This window comes from Podarcis melisellensis (genome assembly GCF_964234715.1).
Source record: "Podarcis melisellensis genome assembly, chromosome: 3".
NCBI lineage: Eukaryota > Metazoa > Chordata > Lepidosauria > Squamata > Lacertidae > Podarcis > Podarcis melisellensis.
In genome coordinates, this window is record NC_138530.1 from 58,721,750 (window position 1) to 58,742,726 (window position 20,977).

Genomic DNA, 20,977 nt, shown 5'->3' on the forward strand with positions numbered 1-20,977 from the left:
TTAAATCATTTGTTTTCCAAATAAAAATATACAATGCAGGTGAAACATTATGCATGGTCATCTATAATAGAACAAATGAAATATATCCATAAATACTTATTTTTAGCCCTTCATGTTCCTTGTAACATTGCTGACATTTATTTGTGGTGTATTTATTTGCAAGTTTAAAGTTCCATTATCCGTAATAACAATTATGGATATACACAGAAGCATGAAACAGACATAAACCCGGAATTAGTGATGAAGATTATGTTGTACCATTAAAAATGAGCAGGTTTTTCATCTGTTTCTTAGCTGATGCTATAAGTAGCTGCTAATCTTGATTGTCAAAAGCAGTAAGACTCTGAATGCGAGTTGCTGGGAATCACAAGTGGGTCAAATGCTGTTGGGCTCCTGGCCTGCTTGTCCCATAGGAATCTATGAGAACCGCATGGAGGACTAGATGGACCTTCAGAAAGATCCAGCATGGATCTTATGTGTTTTTTAATTGACACTTTACAAAACATTTTTGAATGTGGATGTTGCTTAGATTTGAAAAGATCTATTCAGCAAGGTTTTACAAGCGGACAAACTAATTTTACACTCCAGTGGATTAAAGATGGAAGGCAAGGGGACTGGTGGATCCCAGCCAGAATGATCAAGTGATCCTCAGCATAAGTATGACTAAATCAGGGAGAAGGGATGAGTAAAATGTGTGTGTGTGTTCCTATGCAAAGCAAATGTTTTGCTAGTCAGTATTGATAGTACTGAGCTGTATGGCCCAATGGTCTAACTCAGAATAATGCAGCTTCCTATATGCTGGGGAGCATTCAAGTTCTATGTGCATTTTGAAGCTCTACTTTAAAACGTAGGCTTCCAATCTTTAGAATAGGTTTATCAGCCTTTACAAGGTCCTTCAGGAGAAAGGAGAAGATACAAATTTAATAAATGATAATAAGTCATTCTCAAAGGCAACTTCTTTCAAAAGGTAGCTGCAGAAACAACTAACTTTCAACAAGTATTTTGAATTTAAAGAAAGCAATTTTTCATCTACAAAATGTAAATTGTCAATTATCAAATATATTTTTCTGGGCATGTGAATAAGACAAGTGCAAGATGGATTCATAAACCATTCAGAGAATCAAATTAGAAAGCACATTTTAACTTACTTTGTTTTCAGCAATCTGCTTGGTGAGCTTCTCTTTAGGAGACTGCAGAAGGGCATGCAGGTGGATCTCATATTGTCCAATTAGCTTCTCCATTTCTTGCTTCTGGTCATCCCACTTCATGCTGTCAGAAAGCATGCGTTTTAACTGCTGCTGACGTACTTCTACCCCATGTTGTGTACTATCCCATTGGTTCTTAACTTTCTCCACTGAAAAAGACAAAAGAGGAACATGTAACCAAACAAGAAAGCATTTTGTGGCTATTACATTATCCTCAATCTTTCTGTTACTCAGAGTAACCATCCAAAAATCACTGAAGCCAACCCTGAGCCCTTGGGAAGCTGTTACGCACAGCTCTCACAAACTAACCCATTCATCTTCACAGGAGGACAGGTTCATTTCTACACATGGATTCCCTTTGCTAGACACACACTCTCTCTCAAGCACACACATTTATGCTACAAGCATAAATGCATATTCATAATTACCACTAAATGTCCCTCCTCCTCCAGGCCAATATTAGTTCAAATGTATAAAGAAGCAATGAAGCTCCCACCACTCCCACATATAGCTTGCTTTTCTTTATGCTGGACTCTGATATGTGGTAAAATTTCAGGTCTCCTCCATATTCCATCCTGGCTCCAACCATGACTTGCCAGATTATGTCAGTCTCCACCCAGGCCATTGCAAGCTCTGACTCCTGCATCCCTTCAGTAGTTACTATCAATAAAAATTGGTCACCTTTACCCTAGCGCAGGCACCCCCAAACTCGGCCCTCCAGATGTTTTTTCAGACTACAATTCCCATCATCCCTGACCACAGGTCCTGTTAGCTAGGGATGATGGGAGTTGCAGTCCCAAAATATCTGGAGGGCCGAGTTTGGGGATGCCTGCTCTAGCGTAACTATTGCGCATTTGTATCCATCTCCTCACACTTCTGTCCACTAGGAACATACATTTCTCTGTGATCGCTGTCCTAACATCAGAACTTGATGTTTTGTTTTTCAGATTCTGGGCCAAGGTAAAAACAAAATCCAGCCGGGGATGTCGATGTTCTAAGTCTTCTTTTGTTATCTGTTAAGAGACAGGATTAAAATGTGTTACTTTCTGAGATTTAAATAAAGAATAAACCATGTCAACAATATTCACATTTATATTACAGAAGGTTATCAAGTTAGTAACTTCTTAATCAACATATTACAATGTTCTCACTACTTCTGTACTAACCAATATGATCAACATATTAAAATAAAGGCTCAACATTTTTTGCGGTATCTATACAGAGATGAGACATGAGTGGATGAGAAAATAAACCTGGTAAAAATCATATTGTTGGGCTGGGCTTAACTTTGCAGACTTTCATGCATTCTGTGCCATATCCTCAGGCTATCAGAACATCTTACCTATATTTATCCGCTCCGAGGGTGTGGGGCAGGGTGTGGACATTTGCAATATTTTATTTTGGTCCTTAGGACTTCACACACTATATATTCAGTACTACTTTCGCAAGAAAATTCCATTTTTACCTGCATGAGTACCATTTTAACCAGCCTTTTCTTCACATCAAGTAACTGAAATCTCTACAATGAGCCATTATAGTCATAATAAGTTTGTGTGTCCAAAGACAGGCAGCTGAAAGGACCTCAGAGATCAATCCCATGAAATTGCATTACATGTATTATTGCAGCAAAGTGTTTGACAATTAATTTGACCACTGCTATGAAGGTTATGTTTAAAACACACACACAAGTACCCTAAAGCTGTTAGTTACTGCTTGCTTTCACTTCGCTATGTTGCTAATATCACAAGCAAGGAAAATGTCAACATAAATATGTGTAATCACTTCCCTTTTAACTTCAGCCAGTGCAATTTTAAATGTCGGTGTAGATATTCACATCTCTCTTTAAACAATCACAGGCTGCCTAAGGCTGGATCCCAATGTTTAACAATTATTGAGCAAGGCAATTAACCTACATTAATTGAATTTCATTATTTCTAGTTGAATGCACTATACCTATTTGTAGATAATGATCATGTTTTGTGGAAGGTGAACGTGTTCTGGTAATCTGCATTGTATGTCATGTGCTAGACACAACAGAACACAACACACATATAAATGAACACCCAGGAATCACTTATCAGTGTTGACTTCAAAATAGTAGGGCATCAGGTTACAGAAAGGTATTATACTAATAGGACTTAACCATCAAACACAGAACAAATTCAGAAGCAATGTGTTAAAGAAGAAGCGCTCCTAAATGGGAGCACCATTAATCAAACAGCAAGACGAGGGCAAACACAGCATTGTTCATTGAGCAAGACTGTGCACATTTGCCACCTTCGCCTGCTTCAAGTTTTCCCAGCAACCTGCTTGGGGCAGAAGAAAAGTGGAGGCAGCAGTGCTTTGGGGTAGCCAGTCTTCAACAGCTTGCGATGGAGAAGGTTCAGTTGGAACTGGACACAAACCATTCATTGCTGCTGAGGATCCTCAGTGGGAAGGGGGCCCCAATTTCTTCTGCTCCAATATAAGTTTCAAGCAGGGTTGAGTAGAGTAAGGAGCAAAGGCAAGCACTTTATGCATGTTCCATCAAACATATGCAAAGTGTTCAAGTCTTTGTGAATATTCATTCGTAATACTCACAAAGGCTGAAAGCCTTTCAAGACAAGCAGAGAAATCATCCACATCTAAACCAAATTCTATCTTTTTCCACTAAAAAATAAAGCAGGGACTCAAAATATCTTCAGGATTTCAACACAACACTTCATGGCACCACATACTTTCATGCGTGCAATTGTCCGATTGATTTCTTCAGCATTTCCCACAGTAACTATGTTGGACTTGAGCATCTGGTCAATCAGTGTCAACCAGTCAGCCAGTTCTGTTGTAGTTTTATCCAGATCAGCAGGTGCAGAAATTTCCAAAGCCTGCTGAGTTTGAGCAACATTTTCAGAGGCAGAGGACACTAGCACCATCTTTTGGAGAACAGGGTAACCTAAACAGGACAACACAATTCACTTGGTATTTAAAATTGAACTTAGTATGGTACTTGAATTTATTTACAGTTGGAAAAACAAGCAACAAAATACCAATTCTTGCCATTTTAAGATTATGCTCTGTATTTTTTCTCCATCCCCATCTAAACAAGTTAAAAACCTTAAAGGGTTAGACTTCAGTTCCAAACATCATCTGGATTACTGCCTTCCTGGTCCAGAATGATGTGAAAATGTTGATGACATACTCATCACTGACAGATCTGATGAGGTGTGAGAAATTCACTGCCAATCCCAATACCCAGGCAGTTTAGGAACATTCAAATAATGTGTGGTCAAAATCTACACATCGTTAAGCTGTCACCCACAGGAAAAGTCACAACCTGCAGCTGATCCTAGTTTAACATCTGATTAAGTTCCAGGAAGAAACAAATTCAAACATTTATTGCCAGTGAAAAAAATGCTACTGAGTCAGAAGCAAGAATTCATTGTTGATCCTCTGAATCATACTGATGGAAGAATATGTCAGTACAGAACTTCAAATGGTGAAAGGGATTAATTTCTGTTAATTTTGAAGTCTGCAAATGTACTTTCTTTTGTTCATAAAATGTATTAGAAGCCAATTTCCTTTCAATACATTTGGACGCATGGTCTTAGTGACTCAGTGCCATGCCCTTCAACAGAAACAGAATCTAAAATGTTCATGACCTTAAAGATCAAAAAATGAGATGACAAAGGATACTGAAAACTGTCCTATAAAAGAAGCACGTTCTCTTTTCAGAGCTCACCAGGTGGCATTGTCTGTGGCACCAGATGAAGCTGATGAACATGGGCCTCCAGTTCTCTTGCTCTGTTGGGTGCTTCTCTGAACACCTAATATGGCAGAGAAAAACGTCACATTACAAAAACCTTTTCATGTCAAGAACTGAGGATTAACATTTTTAGCATTATACAGATAAAGCGATACTGCTATAGACAGCTGAGCACAAAATCCATTAACCCCCCAAGACCAAGAGTTTAGCGATGAAGGGGTTTGCATTTAGCCCCTAAAAAGGGTCTGGGGTGCATTTGAATGTAAGTTGCACATTTGGGATTCTTTACTAAGAATGGGTGGCAAAGGTGCAAAATGAAGAGCTCGGTATAGAGCCTGTTTGTCTGTCTGTCTATCTGTCTGCCCCTCTCTCTCTCTCTCTCTCTCTCTCACACACACACACACACACACACACACACAGCTACATGTGCCAAATGCTATGACAACAAACATTGTGTTGTTCAGTGCAACTAAGAACTAGGGGAGGAGGAAAGAGTTGCAATAGTCATTCAAAGACTGAAATATAGTACCAAAAGCAGCTACTATTTGGGGAAGTACGATATTAACAATATACGTTAATACAAGTGAGTTATACCATAAGGAGGAATGATTGTGAATCCAAGCGGAAGTGTTAGGTGTCCTCAGTTATCATAACTGGGAGGCGGGGACAGTCTGTGCTGGACTGGATTGTACTTCCCTGGAATGAGCTTTGGGGTTTTCCTGGATCTAACACTGTGACTGGAGGCTCAGGTGCTAGCTAAGGTCCCTTTTGGACTCAGCTGACTTGGCCACTCTACCCCATGCCTTGGTAACCTCCAGACTGCATTATTGCAATGTGCTCTGTGTGGGGCTTGACAGTGTCTTAGAAACTCCAACTGGTCCTAATACAGCAGCAAAATATTGGATGGCATTACATTCATTCATTCATACAACCCTGTTTTATTTAAAGCAGATGCATTTGTTGTCAGTTCATGTCTGGACCCAATTCAAGGTCATGCTAGTGTTTGAACTGATGGCTTAGGCCACCAATATATGAAATACCACATCCATCCCTGGAAGACTCCCTTGGGTGTTACGTTCAGTTACGCCACCCCCAGAAGCTCAGGGATGCATGTGTTCCAGGAGAGGACATTCTCTGTAGCAGTTGTGGAACTCTCTCCCCACAGAGCTGCTAGAGCTGCTACTGGTATCTTCACTATATAGTTTCCACTGAATGCTGAAGATACACCCCTTTAACCTGGCCTTTGGTACTTGAAATGTATACTTTTAGGAAACACACCCACCCCAGCCACAATTCTGATCATTTTAAGCTGCCACTTAGTACATTCCTGCTGGGAGCCCACCTCTTCAGAATGCAGACAACGGATTTCATGTTTGGTTGTTGATCCAATTAAAAGAATCGAAGAAGCAAAATAATAGAAATGGATATAAAGTGAGGACTAGGCTGGAACTTTTTTCTATGCCATGCTAGTTCCCCTACTTTTCTACAAGCTCAGCGGGTGATTCCTTCTGGGAAGAAAACATGGAGCCCTCTGTAAGTTGCTTTGAGCTTACTACACAAGTATAATAAATTAAATTAAAATTCATAAAGCATGAAGGATGTTTACTTCCCACTTGTGAAAAGTATTCCAGGGTCACATTTAGGAATTCTGCTTCTGATACAATGCATGCTGCCTCAAACAAAAGAAAGCTATTGATCTAGACCAGGCTAGTTAATTGTGGTTACATTCCAGATGTTGTTGCTCTGCAGTTGCCATAAACCCCAGCCAACATAGCCACTTGTCAGGGATCACTGGAACTATAGTCCAACATGTGGAGTGCACCACACTGGTTACTCCTGATGTGGAATATTAAGAAAGAAAAGCATTTCCATGCATAGGTTTAACAATATGGCTATGTTCACATCTCACTGGAAACCACAGTTAATGGTTTATTTTGAATGTACAGGTGGACCCTTCTTCACTTGTCCCCTAGCATGAGTGGGAGCAGCAAACCACAATCCCTAGTTTAGTGTTAAACAAACCAAGGAATTTAAGCCAAGGTTTGTTCTTGGCTTACCAGCTGTAATTTTCTCTGAGAAAATAAACCACAATCTCCAGTTCGGATAGAACGCTAAGCAGGAATCATGGCTGGTTGCTCACACTCACGCCAAAGGAGGAGTGAAGCAGGAGAAACCCATGCATTCAAGGTGAGTAACTGTGGTTTACCATAACATGTGAAGGCTGCCTGCGACACAAAACACTTCTTAACACTAACTTGTCCAATCATGCCTCCTCTGACAAGATTATTCATATGTAAGTGGCAGGAACACAATTAAAAAAACACACATTTTATACTTGCTGATTTTAAGGAATCCATATTGCAATCCATACCTTCTTCCACTTTATATTCAGGGTCCTCAGTCTATCAGAAATATTCTCTCTCTCTCGAGCCCCAATGCTTTTATTTGAAATCAGCTCAGGTTCATTCTTGTTTAGCCACTTAAGTTTTTCTCCTTGCATGTCCATCTCCTCGATCAAGCCCTAAAGTGATTAAAGAAAGCACTTTTGGTGGAATCTACAGACCTGTTAAAATCGTTGTGAAAATGCTTTTTTTAAAAAAAAAAAATTGTGTTGAAAAATGCATTGAATTTGCTATAGCTCATGGTTTCCACCTAATGTCACAGTTGTATATTGCACTTTACAACACATTCAGAATGTTGTATTTGCAGCTGTATAGCTGAGTCCTTAGACAAAAAAGTCACAGGAGGTAGGCATTGACTAGTTTTTTTTAAAAAAAGATATGGACAATGCCTAGTGCCAGAAGAGAAGCAATAGGAGTTGCTAAGAGTTGGACTTCAGGCACCTCTGTATGAGAAGCAAAAGCAGAATAAATTATTCAAAATACTTTAAAGAACAACAAATTATGCAAAATTAGAGAAAAAAAATAAACATTTTTCATATTCTGCAAGGTTTAAGAAGATCATAGGATTTTACTTGACTTGCTACCCTATTTCCAGGTTACAATCGGAAGACATGAGGCCACCACTTTGCTAGGTCTGGAGAGTTCCTGAATGCGTAAATTCCTGGGAACCACATGTATGCTGCCTTGGGTTGATGATAGAAAAACACCAGGATATAAATGTAAGTAAATAAATAGAAACAATTTAAAAACTAGGTTAATTTGTGGAGGACTTGTGTAATGCACAATAACATAGGCCTCTGTGTGCCCTGCTGATTGACAGGTTCTAGATACAAGTTATTTACTGACTTTGGGAATATTAATGAAAAGTTTTAGTATTGACGTTTAAATTAAAACTAACACGGTCACTTTCCTTTCATAGGCAGCAGTGGAAATTCGTTGCACACCCAGTCTGCTGGATTGAGATTGTTGGTCCAGCGCTTAGTTTTGTGCTCTTGAAGCCCCAAATCAATGTGCTAGATTGCAGCTCTTTGTACTTTTAGCAATAATTTCATGCAAGGATTCTGTTCATAAAAGGGAATTTGATTCCCCAGAGGCTCCTCTGGCACAAGGAGAAGGAAATGTTTCTCACTTATTCCTCCTTCCCACACTGTTCCAGAGGATTCACCAATTCTGCAGAGCAGATTTTCAGGGAACTGCAAGAGACAGGAGGATTTTGCAAAAAATCACCTCTTCCTTTCCACCAGTTGAGATGTCCCAGGAGTGCAGTTCTGCTCAGTGTGTCCTGCCACAGGAAACAAACAGACCCAACGCTGCACTTGGGTTGTGTGTGATGTATTCCATACACTCCGACTGGGTCCATTTAGGCAGCAGTAGCACTGGCTCTCTTAGTATCAAATTACTCATCTCAACCTAATGCACAACAATTATTTGCGAACTAAAGAATCCGCCTACCTTTCAAATTAATTAGTTCTTCAGTAGCACAAGTAGGAATAAGGAGGAATAAATTCTAATAAAGTATAATAAAGTATGCAATCATTTTTATCTAACTTGCCATTAATTCCTTCAAATTTTCTTCACGGCTGATTGTAGGCTTCTCTTCCTGTGCATTTTCTATGTTTTCCAGCCAGCAACTAAATTCATCTAGGTTTCTTGTGAAGTCTAGTAATGGTTGATTCTCTCCTTTCAGTCTAAGGTGCAAACCCCAAAGTGGAATATAAAACAAGAACATCAATATAAATACAGAAAGGTAAAAGCAATAAGAAAACACACTCCATCCACAGCTTACTAATATAGAAAACTACAAAGTTGAATTTTAAAAATCAATTCAAGTGTACAAAGTTCTTCATGTGACATTTCCACATTCTCTCCAGGAATGTGACTTCAAGTAAAGAAATGCTTAAAGTGTTCCCTGGGTTGCCTTAGGCCTAAAAAGATGTATTTAATTTTAAACAATTCCCAGCAATATTTCATATTCCGTGCAGAAATTGAAAGAATTTGCACCCTGTCTTCAATCATACCAAGCAAGTATTTTTAAAATTATGTATGCTCTTCATAAAGCTAGACTGGTGGTGGGAATGACTATGACATTGGTACATTATGCCTTTGTGGTAAACTAGCGTTTTGTTTATTTTGATTGAGGCGGGGTATAGATATTAACTTAAATGTACATTTCAAAATGGCAACACAACTAATAATTCAACTTCACACAGACTAATCTAGCTGCATCTTGAATGCACTTGTTTCCTATTTGCAGGAAATCTGGGGGGAGGGTTATAATGCCTTGCTAACCACCTGTATGCTAAGAAGGACCAAAGGCAATGTGAAAATATCATCAATAGTTAAAATGCAATTCCAAAACATGAATGTAGCACTCACATACCCAAAGAGTATATTAAAAGAAATGAAAGAGCAATTTCCTAAAACAGAGCAAGGGGAAATGGAACGAGTATGCACATTAAAAACAGCATCATTATCACTAATTGTTTCAAAGTAGCTTTGAGGGACCTTTCAGATTCAGGGCATGGACGTTTCAACCAAATAGGAAATACGCAATGTCATTTGGAGCTTCTAGAGAAACTTGTTCCCAATGCTTCTCCTAAGATATCCAAAAACCTGACTGAACCATTTACCTCTGTTGTCTTTCCATAACTTCAGCAGTGATGGCTTTCCAGCGATTATTTAACCCTGCTAGTTTCTCCTTCAGGAAGCTTCCATCTGTAGTAGAGAGCTTCTGTACAATTCCTTCTCCTGTTCTGTTCAATGTCGAAAAGCTGGTCTGATGGCTGCTGACTCCCTCTTCAAGTTCCTGTCACAAATATAAAAACCAAGCTGAATTTTGTTGCTTACCCAATATGACATTGACGTGTAGCCTGAAACAATGACTGGGCACACATTGCTCGTTTAAAAAATAAAATAAAAAAGCACTGTTGTTTAAGTGAATGATTAGGCACTTGTTATTAAGATTAAGCTAATATATTCATGAATATCAATCTACCAAAGGCAAACAGTACAAGAACATGCTGTTGAAATCAAATCAGTATGAAGGCTAAGCATTCCTCATATGGTATGCATGTATGCCTTTGAGATAAAAAGGGAAATACTGCCTACAGATTTTGGTTTGTGGGGTAGGGATGAAGGGAAAACACTGCATTAGTTTGTCTCAGAATAGATATGCTGCCTGTTCTCTGTAGCCTTACTAAGATTTCAGCTAGGCTAATTAAGGACAGTGTTCCCATGATCAGCAGATATGGTAGGAAACCCATGGAAATTGAGTGAAGTCAGGGAAAGTCAGGCTCAAACTTTCACATATCACTAACAACCAGAAAAAAGCATTAACTGTCAAAAGAGATATCTCTGTTCTATACAATTTTTTTTTATAAAAATCAGATACACTCTAAAAATAATAAAACAATACACAGTGGTCTATCAAAGCTAAATTAAATTATATGAAGTTATAGCAAATGAAAATGTGCCAAATGTAAGTGTAACTACTTCTGTCTACGTAAGATCATGAAGGACCATGCCTTAAGTTATGTTGTTTTAAAAATTAAGTTGTGCTTTTTTTAAGTAAAGTGCTGTTATTTAACATTTATTTATTTACCAAGGGATTGGGGAATAAGACTTTCAGTAAAATGCATATTTTCAGTAAAATTCAGTATATGCATATGTATAAAGCGCCTTCACTAATAATTTGAGAGTCAAGGGTTTTCATTAGGTTCCCATCCATTTGTGGTTCAGCATGTCTTCCATCAGCTTTGGCTAGTACAACCCCTATGCCTGCTACTGGAAATGGAGACCTGGCAACTGTCACTCATGTGTTGGTGGTTTATGGGCTGGGTTAGATGTGGCTGCCTGAAGATTGTTTGGAAATTTCAGCTAGTACAGAATGCAGAAATCCACTTATTAACAGCTTTGGGCCCATGTTTGTGCATGTCACTTTGAAGCATTCACACTGGCTGACAATTAGTTTCCAGACCCAAATCAAAATGTTAGCAAGTTCTTAACAAACCACCTTAACAAACCATGATCAGATACCTGCTGGTGTATCTTTGCCATTTCTAAATCCAGGCCGCCATCTTGAGTTTGGGCCTCAGCCAGCAACCCTTCTGCTTCTGCTAACCACTGGGAGAGATCACTGAGATCACAATGGAACTGTCTCCACTCTTCCACAGACTTATCAAAGCAACTAAAAGAAACAGAAGGGGGATGGGAAACTGTTAATTGCCTGTGCATATATTTCAAAAGCAAGAGTGTTTCGTGCAACAAAAAATCCCACAAAATGGAAATATCCTTGCAGAATGGGTGTTGCTTTTGTAAAGAGCAATATTGAGTGGGTGGGGGACAACAGAAGCACTGCCATTTAGCAAAAAGAGCAACACGTGATAAATAAAATTTAACTGCATGAAAAATAAAGATTGATTAGGTGTCACTCACCAGTTGGTATGCAAAAAAAATGATTAATTATGATTGGTTTATACACAGCAACGTTATGATTCAATCCACCCACTGCTATTTTTGCCCTTCAGAAGGGAGTTGGACATAGTCAAAGCCTATGTTCTGAGATGCAACAGAACAAATTGCACAAAGCTCGTATCTCCCTTATTCCAAAATCAAATTTGTCCACAGATCCATCAAAAACCCACTGCTGTTAACAGCATATCAAGAAAAAGTAGGAAATGAGCCAAATACTATAGCTGTGTGGCAGTGAGCTCATATGAACTAGTTTTTCTCCAGGACTGAGCACCATGAAAATCAGTTCTACAGATTTTGCAGCAGAGTAGGTGCTGGCACCCCACCATGCCCCCAAGAGCAGTTTGCAATGTATTACAAATGGATTGTGCTGTTTTCAGAAATGACAGTAAGTTGCTCTATATGTAAATAAATGCATGAACATACAGGCAGCTCCTTTAAAAGCAACACCAATCTATTTATAAAAAGGGTTGAGATGTCAAACAATTGGAGTTCTTTGTAACTGACCATTGGCTAAGCAACTGCTGTACATTACCAGTTCTGCAGCGAAATTTGCAGAACCAGCAAAAGACATATTCAGAAAAGATGCATGAAAGGGGGCCGGGCTGCATTGACTAACCCCACCCAAACACCTCCAAGTCTGAAGCGCAGGGTCTTCTGCACACAAAGGTTTTCAGGTTTCCATGCACATGAAGGGTTCTAGATCATTTGGAAGCCATTTCATGTACTGTTGTATGCACAGAAACCAGGGAGAAAGGCTACTCCGCATAGCTCCATTCCTTCCCCCATATGCTAATCCAGCTAGTGAGGGAAATGTATGAAGAGGACTGGGAAGAAACTAGGTTACCCACACAGAAAATAATGTGGCAACAACTGGTTAGAAGGAGCATGACATGGCCCCCACCAAAGGTATTGCCCTCCCCTAATACCCCATACATGCTGGATATAAATGCACCTCAAACAACCCAATTTAGTACATGAGCAAGGAACAAATTAGTACTAAGTGTGATAATCAGTTTTCTGTCTGTGTGAAGATTGAGCCCTAAGAGGTCTGGATCAGGAGTGAGTCACGCAGCAAACAGAAGACCAGCTAATTTTTGCGTTCTAGCAGAAGATATCCAAAGAAACTTTCAAAGACTTCTAGCACCGGAAATCGTAACAAATTCAAAGAGTATAATAAGGTACTTTGACAACTAAGTATATTTGATCATAATGGAGTCCAATATCCCATCCATTTAAAATTTAAGCATGACTGATACAAAAGTCAGTATGAATCATTATAATAAAACTCATTTCTTTATAATGACTGATTTTAACTTTATGGGTAAAAGCAACTCCCTATAATACATAGGGAGTGTTGATCAACAGTCTTCAGGACCTTAAATTGTACTGTCAGTGAATTACCGTATTTTTCACTCTATAGGACGCACTTTTTCCCCTCCAAAAATGAAGGGGAAATGTGTGTGCATCCTATGGAGCAAATGCAGGCTTCAGGAAGCTGTCCGCAGGCTTGCGGACAGCTGCCTGCAGCCCAAAGCCCAGGGAGCGTGTGCCAGGCTCCGCAGGCTTGCAGACAGCTGCCTGCAGCCCGAAGCTGTTCTAGCTTTGGGATGGCTGCGGAGGCTTGAAAGGCTGTCCCCGAAGCCAAAACAGCAAGACGGGGCGCTGCGCAGGGTGCCTCCACCCCGCTGCCCTGCAGAGACTACAAAGGATGTCCCCGAAGCCTCAAGCCTTTGGAGTGCAGCTGCGCTCCAGAGGCTTCAGGGATCTTTGAGGTTGGCGGTGGGGGAAAGCAGCACTTCCCCCCACGGCCATGCCCCACAAACTCGGGGGGCAGCGGCAAGGCTGCACGCAGCCTTTGCGCTGCTCCCCGACCTGCTCTTGAAAGCACCTTGTTTTTGAGGGGGAGAACAAGAAAAAAAAATTTCCTGTTCTCCCCCTCCTATGGTCCGGTGCATTCTATGGTCCGGTGCATCCTATAGAGCGAAAAATACGGTACATAAAATAAAACCTGTCAACAGTACTTGTAAACACTACTTGTAATGTTACAAGCCTTAGCCTCAAAATAAGATGCAATATTTATGAGATTCAAGGAATGTCTTACCCTTCAATGAATCAGCTAGAAAGTCAATCTGTTGTACTGCACCAATTAACTGCGAAGGTTTAATTTATCTTTTTAAATAGGAAGAGTGGTTTGGCTGCTTAACTGTTAACTTACAGATTACTGAAGTTTCCAAAAGGATTGTGAAGATTCAAATATGCAGAGGAATATTGCCCGGAACTTCAAATTGCTACTTGTTTGGAAATGGTGGTGGATCAGCCCATATAGTAGTTATGTATTGAAGTTCTCACCCTGGCCACCAGGGGGTATTGTGCATAGAGTTTTCACTCAGGTCCAACTTAAGTTAATTTAGGCGGGAAATCCTGGGCTGTTGTAGTTACAATGTTGACAGCCGGCTGCCTGTAAAAGCAGGCCGGTTGAGCTGTGCTCAGTGCAGTTCAGTTCCAGCTTACTTATAAAGAACTACTTGGAGAAATCTCTGTGTCGTCTGCTAGGTCCACCCTCTACATAATAGAATCGAAGCCCAGCATCCCAGAATCCTACATATGGAAGCTCCTTAAGAGACTTTAGGACCTTGGTAACCCAGCCAGGCACAGGCTGATGGGAAATGAACATTAATTTCAATTGATGGTTAAAGGCAGAATAACATATATCTTGTACTGTTTGCCTTTGGTGGGATTCTTCTTTTTCTATACCATCCAGCAATTAGGCTGTAAGTTGGGGCATCTTTCATTCTATAACTTATAGGGACCCAGGAAATTCTTGTTAGAGAGGGCCACAACTATCCTTAAGAATAGGGAGGACTCTGCCCACCCCACAGATAATCAGACCAAAAATAAGGAGGAAGATGTGCAGCCCTAGCATTGCCATCTTGCTTTCTGTGTCCTGGGAACAGAGCTTTGCTATGAAGGAAACAGTAAAGCTGAGCTAAACACTAATGTATAGAGAGAAAAGGAGTCAGAGTTGAGGTTGAGAGTGAAGAGGTTGAGCCTTGAATAGTGAGCTTCTTCTGTGATTCATGAGAAAGTACTATTGGTACTCACCTAAACTGTACATCTCTAATGACATAATGGGGTCACTGAATTGGGTTGGGCTCTGGGCTCCATCCTGGTCATGAGGCGGAAGAAAAAACTCTTTGGGAAGTGGGCAGCTCCCAAACAGTTTTGCGGTCTCACCAAGCTCAAACCGTCAATGGCGTCACAAACAGTAAAGGAAAAGAAAGGTGCCCAGTTTCCCCTAATAATAGGAACGAACTGCAAACTTAAAAGCATGTGGGTAATAGCAGAACCAATATTTGCAGTCAATATTAGGGCTTGGTTCCAGTGACCCCCATGATGCCATCAGCAATCCACACTTCAGATGAGTACCAATCATACTATCTCTCCCATGGGGATCATGGGATCACAAAGCTTACCCAATTAGGGTGGGTCCCAACTGCAACCAAAATTTCTATGGCAGGGCTTCCTGAAGAACAGGCAGGAGCAAAAACTGATTGGGAGCTGCCACTTTCCCAAAGAGATTTTTCTCCTGCCTTGTGACCAGGGCGGAGCCAGAGCCCAATCCAACCCAGTGAGCCCATGATGCCAGTAGGAGATCAGTCTTTTTGGTAAGAATTCCTTTTGGATTTCAATTTTTAGTTTTAATACTGGACCACCTTGGATCCCTGACCTTAAGAACACCCCTGGAGCCCCTGAATACTCATGAAACAGACATTGCTAAGCAACTTCATGATAGCTATTCATAATAATAATTTTAAAAATCACCCAAGCTTGGCAGGCCCAACAAAATTGTTCTGCCCAAAGCAGAAAATCCCCACCAGGGTGTATCTTAAATTTCCCCTACAGATTCACTTCTTCATCACAGAAATCAGCTTTTCTGCGTGCACAACTGTTTGTTTTTCAGCACAAAGTAAATGTAGTCCTTTTACTTACCATTTACGATCATTGTACATCCTGTTAATTCTGTCCCATTCTGCATTCAGTTGGATTAGAGAATCTGCTATTTGAATAGCCTCAGATCCAGATGCTTCCAATATAACATCTGGATGTTTTTCATGAATGACTGCAATCTGATCCCCAAGTTTGTCCAACATGTCTTTTATGTTCTGTAAGCATAGAAAGACAAAAATCCTGTTGAAGTGCTCTACAAGGATGACTGCCAACTTGACAAATTGAACCCTTTGATTGGATTGCAAAAAGCATGAACAACGTAATTTTAACACTGTTAGTATAGGTTTCTTTCCCTAATTATTTTTTAAACCACAATGCTATCCAATGAGTTCTTCTATAACATCAACTTAAGAGCCCAAACACAAAGCTTTCTGTTTATTTTGTTTGAACATGTACTTACTTTCATTCTTAAAAAGTGATAATTTACTTATCATTCTCATTCTTAAAAAGTGATAATTTACTAGGATTGCGCAACCATGCTAGAAAAATTGGCGCCTATGAATCACGGGGCAATTTTGTAACATTTAGAAATACATTGAATTTCCTTATGCTTATACAAGTTAGAATGTTTGGGGAAAATAATCACCATTTTAAATACTCAATTTTCTATTCTAATATTTTGTTTCAGTTTCTAGTACCTTTAATGAATCTTCCTGAGTAGAAAAATCTTCATAGACACCAGAATGAAGTTCCGGAGCATTCAGCAAGAGTTCAGCATCAGCTATAGCCAGCAAAATCTTGTTAATTTCAACCAGATATTCTGCAGGGAATGGAGATGCCCTCGTTGTTGATGAGAGGGGACCTTGAATCTTCTGCAAGACTGCCTAAAGAAAAATAAACTTAAGCTTAGCTCTTTTAAAATAACATCAGTATAAGATAAAAACAAATTTCATTTATTTGTACAGTGGACCCTCCAGATACGAATTTAATTCGTTCCGGGGGTCCATACGTAACCCAAAAAGTCCGCATCTAGAGGCGCCACTTCTACACATGTGTAAAGCGTGCAGAGCGCTTCTGCGCATGTACGCATGGTGAAACCCGGAAGTATACACTTCAGGGTTTGCCACGTTCGCAACCCAAAAGTTACGTTACCCAAAGGTAACGTAATCTGAAGGTCCACTGTATTTGCTTTATGTCCTATCTTTCTATTAAAATATACCAGATAAAATCAAGTTTTTAAAATTGAAATCCTATCCCCAAAACTAAAATCCCTGCCATGTGACTCCTTGTTATAATTAGAAGGAAGTATATCTACTTTGCCCATTGCAGGTACACCAATAACTTAATTTACTTTCTTTAAAATGAATCACCCTATATACCAATACAAATATACTCCAGTCAAGCAAGTCAATTTATCAGCTCCAGTTATGAGGAAAGGGTGGAGATAGCCCACCCTAAATTAACAGAAAGTCTTTTCCCAGGTTCTTGAAATGCGGACATTCATTTTTATAATTCTCAGTTGGCATGGAGGCTAATGCATGCCCATGATGACTTCTGACATTTTATGTCTATAGACACAGTAAGCTAAGTCAAAAGAGAACACTAAAAAGCATGTTTTCCTACAGATAGCAAGAGCTTCCTCAAAATGGGAAAGGAGCTATACAACAAGGTTAAAACATATACCGTATTTTTCGCTCTATAAGATGCACCAGACCATAAGACGCACCTAGTTTTTGGAGGAGGAAAACAAGAAAAAAAAATTCTGAATCAAAAGCAGTGATCCCTCTTGCTGTTCTGGCTTCTGGGATAGCTGTTCAGCCTGCATTCACTCCGTAAGATGCACACACATTTCCCCTTACTTTTTAGGAGGGAAAAAGTGAGTCTTATAGAGCAAAAAATATGGTAATCAGTCTTGTAGCTTTATTCCATACAGAGCATATCATTGTTTGGGGAGCTTCTTTCTCCTTCTTTAAAGCAGAAAGCATCAGGAGGAATGTGGGAAATAAACGTACTTTGAAGTGCTGTGCCTGAGCCCCATCAACTTCTGGAAAACCATGAGTTCCCCAACCCTAGTTTAAAAGAATCAATTAGACAAATTCATAGAGATTAGGGTTCTCAATAGCATAATAGTTGAACTGAAGCACCATAAGCTGGTGGTGATAAACAACAATAAATGGTCACCTTCATGCCTTGCTTCCAGAGACATCTGGTTAACTGCTGCTGGAAGCATAACACAGGACGAGACAGACCTTGGTCTGATCCCCAAAGGCAGTTCATTCAAAAGGGAACAGCAATTATCTGCTTCTGTTCATCAAAGTTGTATTCTGCCCTTCCTCCAAGGAGCTCAGTTTGGTGTATGAATGGTTACCAAGCCAACCTTATACCAGATGCAATGAGCTAGATAATACAGTATCCCCAACTGGCTAATCACTAAAAGATGAAGCCAATCAAAACCAGGCACAAAAATATGGTTTATTCCTTTTCTGAATCACCATATACAGAATTGCATCTTCATCAGAGTCCAGTGCAGAGTGAAGGTCATCAACAAGGTCTCCAACAGAGAAATGTTAAACAAGTTGCAGTACTATTGATCAATTGCTGTTTTGTCACCTACAGTATGCCAAAAATTAATGTAAACCTCAAACCTCAGCAGCCTTATGTTCAAGGTTCAATTCAGAGAAGACAGCAACTATGATTTTCCAGATCGTATACAAACAAAGGGCATTTGAGCCAGAAAAATAGACTGGGGCAATTCATATAAAATATTTTTAAAATATAAACCGCAAACCAATGATCAATACTTGGTACAGCTCTACACATGCAAATCCATCTTTCTGATTTCTATTCATTACTTGAGCACTACCTGTACAAAGGAGAATGAGGGTGACAATCAGGCTCCCACCCTGTCTGATATTTGCATGCTGACATCAATTCTTAACAGGAGGTTTCCTATGTGAAGTCCAGTGTGCAGAAGGGAGATGATTTGCTGCTACAAAGCAACGACTGGTACTTTTCCTAAATACATTTTCTGTGGGGTAAAACTGATCCAAACCTGTTGCTGGCCGCCTTCACTCTCATATTAATTCACCAATTTCAGCCCTTTTTGTAAGAAAATAATTGTCACCCATTCTCCTCACACTATCATCCCAACCTAAATTCCCTGACTTTAAAGCTGCTGTTAGCTTCATGGGAAGAAATGGAGGTAGCTGCTGACAAAACAGGGCACTAAATTGGGAGGACTTTAGGCATCATTATTCTATGCTGCATAAGCTTGAATTTGAGTCTTTCACATTCTATGTTCTCCTCAATAATTGGCTCTGGGCTTTAAAGTTATAGGAGAGTCATAAAGAGATTGATTCATTTAATTATAAAGTCCCATAACCAGAAATGCAAAAGTATTTGACAGATTGCCTAATGCACAAGCTTGTCCAAAAAATTACTTACTGCTTCAGACGACTCCTCACTATTATATAAAATATAACAACAATTCTTATGACAGACTAAATATTTGAGAAAAGTGGATGCATTAGAAATGGAAAATGAAAAGCTTTGTATGTATGAATAATTGAAACAGACAAGCTTTCTGAAGTGAGTATCACAGTACTGCACTCAATAAAATTCTCACAAATATTTGACTAAACAGCAGATTTTAATACATCCAATTTAAACACATCCAAAATAAAATCATAAGGGGTCAAATCAAAATCGGATCAGGGATTCACTTGACCCAGGGCTTGCCAAGACTCAAGAAACTGCCCAGAAACATAGCAGGATATGACCCTTCTCCTTTGGTCATGCTCACCTGTGAGCAAAATCTGAACACAAGGAAAAGTTGAAAGGCCCAAGAAAAGCCTTAAAAAGAGATGGCTAATGAACAGAGAGAAAAATAATCACAGATTCCCATTCATAGATATCACAGTTGTCCTGAGGCCAGAGAATTGAAGAGTAGCACATTCCAGCTTTTGCCAACAGCCAGGAAACCTAGGGTCACTACTTCCCGAAAGAAACATTGAGGCAACAGGGAGATCAACTGGCCCTTACCATCAGCCAAATAAGAAGCAGCTACAAAGAGCTCACTTCTCCCCATCCTGCCTGAAAAAATACTCAGCTTTAGCTGTGTTTAGCCCCTGGGACTGCTAAAGTAAGAAGAAAGAACACTCTGGCCTCATCCATTGGCCAAAGGGACCAAAGTCATCAATTGCTATTCAAGCAGATGAAGAACAAGCTTGCCTGAACTGGATATAAATGGCCTCTCACAGCTCACCACTTGGTTCTGGCTTTGAATAACTAATCTCCCTCCTTCACCTTTTCCCTTTTCCCCTGCCTTTTTACCGTAGTTTATAAACCAAATGACAGGGTCTTTCTCTCATTCTCTCTCTCTCTCCCCCCCCCTCTCTCTCTTTAATATGAGACACATTAGCAGACAATTATCTGAAAAACAAGATTGAAAATATAGTAAATAAAGAAGATCCACTTCTTTCAAGATTTCACATGCTATTGATAAATACTTTATCTGAAATGCAGCAACCTGAATGTAAGTAAATATGCTTTCGAATCTAATCTTTCGCTACCCTGTACAGATCTAGCCTCAAAACTCAGTCATAACATTGCTGGATCCACTCACAACTGAATGTGTTAGTGGCCAATGTAACATTTCAAAAAGAGATGGCAAGTTCTTGTAGCCCAATTATAGGAATGTGTCCTCTTCCTTAGTGGGGTCTAAAACATTAAACTCCAGCTAGATGGACAGATCCTCTATCAGCATCCTTTACCAAAGGGTAAATTTTGTGCAGTGGTCCATTTTAGAATTTATTGACAATTTTATTTTGTCAATAATATGATGACATTATTGACAATTAAAAAACAAACAAACCCCAACCTGTAGTTACAGTTACAGGTAGTGAAAGTATATTGGCTAGATGGTCTGTTAGTGTAACTTAAGGGGAAAGTTTTTAAAATATTTTTTTCACAATAAATAAGATCTACCTGCAACCTCCCCTCCTCTTCTGCTTTTTCTGTTCCAGAAAGGCTTCCATCTGTTTCATTGAGCCAGTGCAAATGACTGTCTTGTTCTGTCTTATATTGGGAGAATGAAGGGGAGAGCTCTGCCACCTGTCTCCTTTGTAATGACCTAAGTTCCTATTAGCAAAGAATAAAGGGAATATAAAGCAAATGGTTGACAGAAGCAGAAGAAAAGCAGTTGTGTA

At 39.6% G+C, this 20,977-nt stretch overlaps 1 protein-coding gene across 3 annotated transcripts in view; it reads right to left on the bottom strand.

The window, feature by feature from the left end:
- The window catches only part of UTRN (utrophin), a gene marked incomplete at its 3' end in the record, with an annotated part of 317,155 nt that overhangs the window by 183,639 nt on the left and 112,539 nt on the right, over window positions 1-20,977 (bottom strand). For all 3 annotated transcript variants that reach the window (XM_081905086.1, XM_081905087.1, XM_081905088.1), the window contains exons 40-50: window positions 20,757-20,909; window positions 16,469-16,654; window positions 15,813-15,985; window positions 11,385-11,535; window positions 9,980-10,155; window positions 8,902-9,037; window positions 7,319-7,468; window positions 4,924-5,008; window positions 3,923-4,137; window positions 2,101-2,218; window positions 1,149-1,354 (exon numbers count right to left, since the gene is read on the bottom strand). In XM_081905086.1, the coding sequence (XP_081761212.1) occupies window positions 1,149-1,354; window positions 2,101-2,218; window positions 3,923-4,137; window positions 4,924-5,008; window positions 7,319-7,468; window positions 8,902-9,037; window positions 9,980-10,155; window positions 11,385-11,535; window positions 15,813-15,985; window positions 16,469-16,654; window positions 20,757-20,909 (1,749 nt within the window). The remainder of the gene's footprint in view (window positions 1-1,148; window positions 1,355-2,100; window positions 2,219-3,922; window positions 4,138-4,923; window positions 5,009-7,318; window positions 7,469-8,901; window positions 9,038-9,979; window positions 10,156-11,384; window positions 11,536-15,812; window positions 15,986-16,468; window positions 16,655-20,756; window positions 20,910-20,977) is intronic.